General features: G+C 30.0%; 1 protein-coding gene across 1 annotated transcript in view; it reads left to right on the top strand.

Annotated features, from left to right (window-relative positions):
* LOC107754605 (piezo-type mechanosensitive ion channel component 2-like) overlaps positions 1 to 3744 on the top strand; it is a 94129-nt gene that overhangs the window by 25796 nt on the left and 64589 nt on the right. Inside the window, 1 exon segment of the mRNA XM_016571117.1 lies at positions 2548 to 2824. Within this exon segment, the coding sequence (XP_016426603.1) occupies positions 2548 to 2824 (277 nt within the window).

The raw sequence follows: 3744 nt of genomic DNA, 5'->3' as shown, positions 1-3744 counted from the left end.
TAACTTTTATAAAGAATATCTCTTTGGTTTTGAGACTTTAGTCTTTGCAACTTTACAGATCTTCTTTATGCACCAAGAGCTTGTAACACTCCAAAGAGAAAGGAAAACTTGAAATCGCATCATATGACCCCTTTAATACTACTACTACTGCTAATAATTCTACTACTTCTTCTTCTGTTGAGCTACCAGAACTTTTGTTGTTTTTAATAGTGTCTGTTCCCTAGAAAACAAACCCAACGCTACCAGTCAAGCTACCAGAACTTAGAAATAATTCTTGAATTATTTGAATCATTTATTTTATTTTATTTTTATGTAGTCACATATTTTTGAAGAATAACACTAAAGTGGATGATTGATTTTTGTCCCAGATGATTGTTTTCTTACTGTGCTATAGTTACATATCTTTCATATCAGTCCATGCTTTCATTCTTCAAACACGACAAAATAAGTTCAACTCAAATCAGTATTTAATATTTGATAAGTAGCAATGCAATAAACAGTATAATGTACAGTCAGCCATTTATTATCACAAAATAAATCTATATGTCTACAATAATGACTGAAAGTTTGCATGCAGTGTCAGCTCAGCAGAAGTGTTGTTAAAGAACTTTACTATGTGAAATGTCATAGTCACATTTTTGTGAACCCCACCCCAATACCAGCTTTCCAACTTTTTGTTTTCCCAGAAATAAAGCCCTACAAAACAGGTTTACTATGTTATAGGATGAAGAGAAGTTCCCAGAACATCTGCTACAAGTTTATTTTGTACACTTGCATATATATGTGACCCTGGAGCACAAAAGCAGTCTTAAGTCGCTGGGGTATATTTGAAGCAATAGCCAAAAATACATTGTATGGGTCAAAATTATTGATTTTTCTTTTATGCCAAAAATCATTAGGATATTAAGTTAAGATCATGTTCCATGAAGATATTTTGTAAATTTCCTACTGTAAATATATCAAAACTGAATTTTTGATTAGTAATATGCATTGCTAAGAACTTAATTTGGACAACTTTAAAGGAGATTTTCTCAATATTTAGATTTTTTTGCACCCTCAGATTCCAGATTTTCAAATAGTTGTATCTCGAACAAATATTGTCCTATCCTAACAAACCATACATCAATGGAAACCATATTTATTCAGCTTTCAGATGATGTATAAATCTCAATTTAGAAAAATTGACCCTTATGACTGGTTTTGTGGTCCAGGGTCATATATTAGACTGAAACTAATCACAAAACGTCTTTTTTTTGTCATGTTGACTGTATTTTGTTTAAAGCGTGATGAGCTGTAATACTAGAATATATTAATAAAGTTAATGTTAATAAGAGACTTACTAGAGGTGTAAAGAATTGCCTCATGCTGTAGCTAAACGTTTACTGGTGTTTATGTGCTACTGTGAACAGGAAGTAGTTTCCTCTGCTGAAGGCCATACATATGGAGCCAATAAAGCTAGATGGCCGTATTGTTTGTGTGTGAGATCAGAGTTAATCTAAACCAGATTAAACAACACTTAAACAGACAATGTCCATAAAATGGACTAGTGTACTGTGGACTGTGTAGTATATACTCTTTACTGCCTAATATTTGATCTAGTATATTAGCATATGAATAGCATGCAATGATAAACATTTAAAAAATTATGCATTTTTGAAATGTTTTTTTTTGTACTGTCAATTGTATTTTTATATCCATTTTATTTCAAGTTAAAAAGTACTTTATTTATTTATTGACTTAAGTACAGTAATTAAAATTTCCCTAGTAACCAAACCTGCTCTACCATTTGTGCTATCAGAACTTAATAAAAAACATTTAATTATAATAATTGTATTTTATTTTAAATAATAAATTAATAAAAGTTAATAAATTAACTAAATAAATATTTTTTATTAATATTAATAATTTATTTGTTTATTTATTTATTTATTATTAATAATAAATAAATTATTCATTTATTAACCTAATAATGCTAATAGTAATGACTATGATGATTATTATTATTATTGATTGATTAGTATTATTAAAATAAAATACTATCTATCTGTCTATCTATCTATCTATCTGTCTGTCTGTCTGTCTGTCTGTCTGTCTGTCTGTCTGTCTTTCAGTTAGTTGAAAGAAACATTTCTCATTTTCATTTAGTTTCATTTGATGTACTAAAATAACTAAAACTAAACCTGAAATAATATGTATAGAAACTATACAGACAATAATAAACTAATATAAATTATAATATAAATATAAATTATTATAAACTAATAAAAATGACAAAAACACAACAAAATTACTAAAACTTTAAAATTAAAATGTAAACAGAAAAACATGAAACATGAAAAACCGTTTGTTTACTTTACTTAATATTATTTGTTCATTAACATTTATTAACTTTTTTTTTTAATTATGCATTTTTTTTGTTCTATTTTTGTGCTGTCAACTTTTTTTCATCCATTGTACTCTGCACATTTTGTCAAATGTTTTAGGTCATGTGGGTTCGTATTCGTACAGTAAATGTGCATGATTCTTATGTTCTGTGATCAAACACAGGAGGAGAATGACGAGAAAGTGGAAAATGGTGATGATGATGATGACGAGATGCTCTTTGACGAGGACTTTGATGCAGAAGATGAGGCAGAGGAAGAGGACGGGGAGAGAGCAGGTCTGGATGAGGAAGAGGAGGTGGAGGAGGAGGAGGTGCAGGAGAGCATAAAGATGAAGATTCTGCGCAGAGTAGCAGGAGTGCCAACAAAACTCAAAGAGATCATCGGTAACCTCATCACAACTGCTGGACAAGTGGTGGTTACCATTCTACTGGGATTAACAGGTGTGGATACGTGATACATGTTTGAAAATAGGCAAGCATTCAAATGTTTGGGGTCGGTAAGATTTTAATGATTTTGAAAGAAGTCTATTTTATTTTATTTTTAAATTATCAATAGTCTTTAGTTTACGTCACAACCGTAACCGTCATAAACCATAATTTGCATCTTCAACCATGAACCATCTCTTCTGCTCATAGAGGCTGCATTTATTTGATCAAAAATACAGTAAAAACAGTAATAATGTGAAATATTATTACAATTTAAAATAACTGTTTTCTATGTGAATATATTGTAAAATGTAATTTATTTCTGTAATTCAAAGCAGAATTTTCAGCATCATTACTCCAGTCTCCAGTCAATGTTTTTTTTTAATTAAGCACACGCTGTACCTAAATATATATTGTTTATAATGTGAAAACTATAAATATCATCCTGTGTGTTTTTTAAAGACCATATTTAATCATATTTAATCCCAAAAATCAAAAGCAAATATTAAAAAGATATTACATGAAAAAATTAAGATTTTTTTTGTAACGTTAAGAATATTTTGCATTATGACATTATTATGGTTTTTTTTTAATTAAAGCTGCAGTCCGTAACTTTTTTTGGTTAAAAATTATCCGAAATCAATATTTGAGCAAGTACATAACCAGCCAGTGTTTGAAACTTTCGTCCTTACTTTAGCCCGATTCACAACGGTTAGCTTATAATAATGTTTTCTAATTTGAGTGGTACGGGTAGGTTTTCGCGGGATATTCGAGCATGGCACTGCGTAATTACCTCACGTCTGTAAACATAAAGAAGTTGTCCTGGCTATACTAGGCTATCACATGTGAGGATCCTGCAGGTGGCCGATCATTTATAGCCTTTTCTCACAGCAGCCAGAATAATTAAATGTATCATTTTGATGGCGGATTGTAAT

This window comes from Sinocyclocheilus rhinocerous, unplaced genomic scaffold (assembly GCF_001515625.1).
Source record: "Sinocyclocheilus rhinocerous isolate Xijiao unplaced genomic scaffold, SAMN03320098_v1.1 scaffold472, whole genome shotgun sequence".
NCBI classification, from domain to species: Eukaryota; Metazoa; Chordata; class Actinopteri; order Cypriniformes; family Cyprinidae; genus Sinocyclocheilus; species Sinocyclocheilus rhinocerous.
This window is presented reverse-complemented; position numbering and strand designations above follow the sequence as displayed.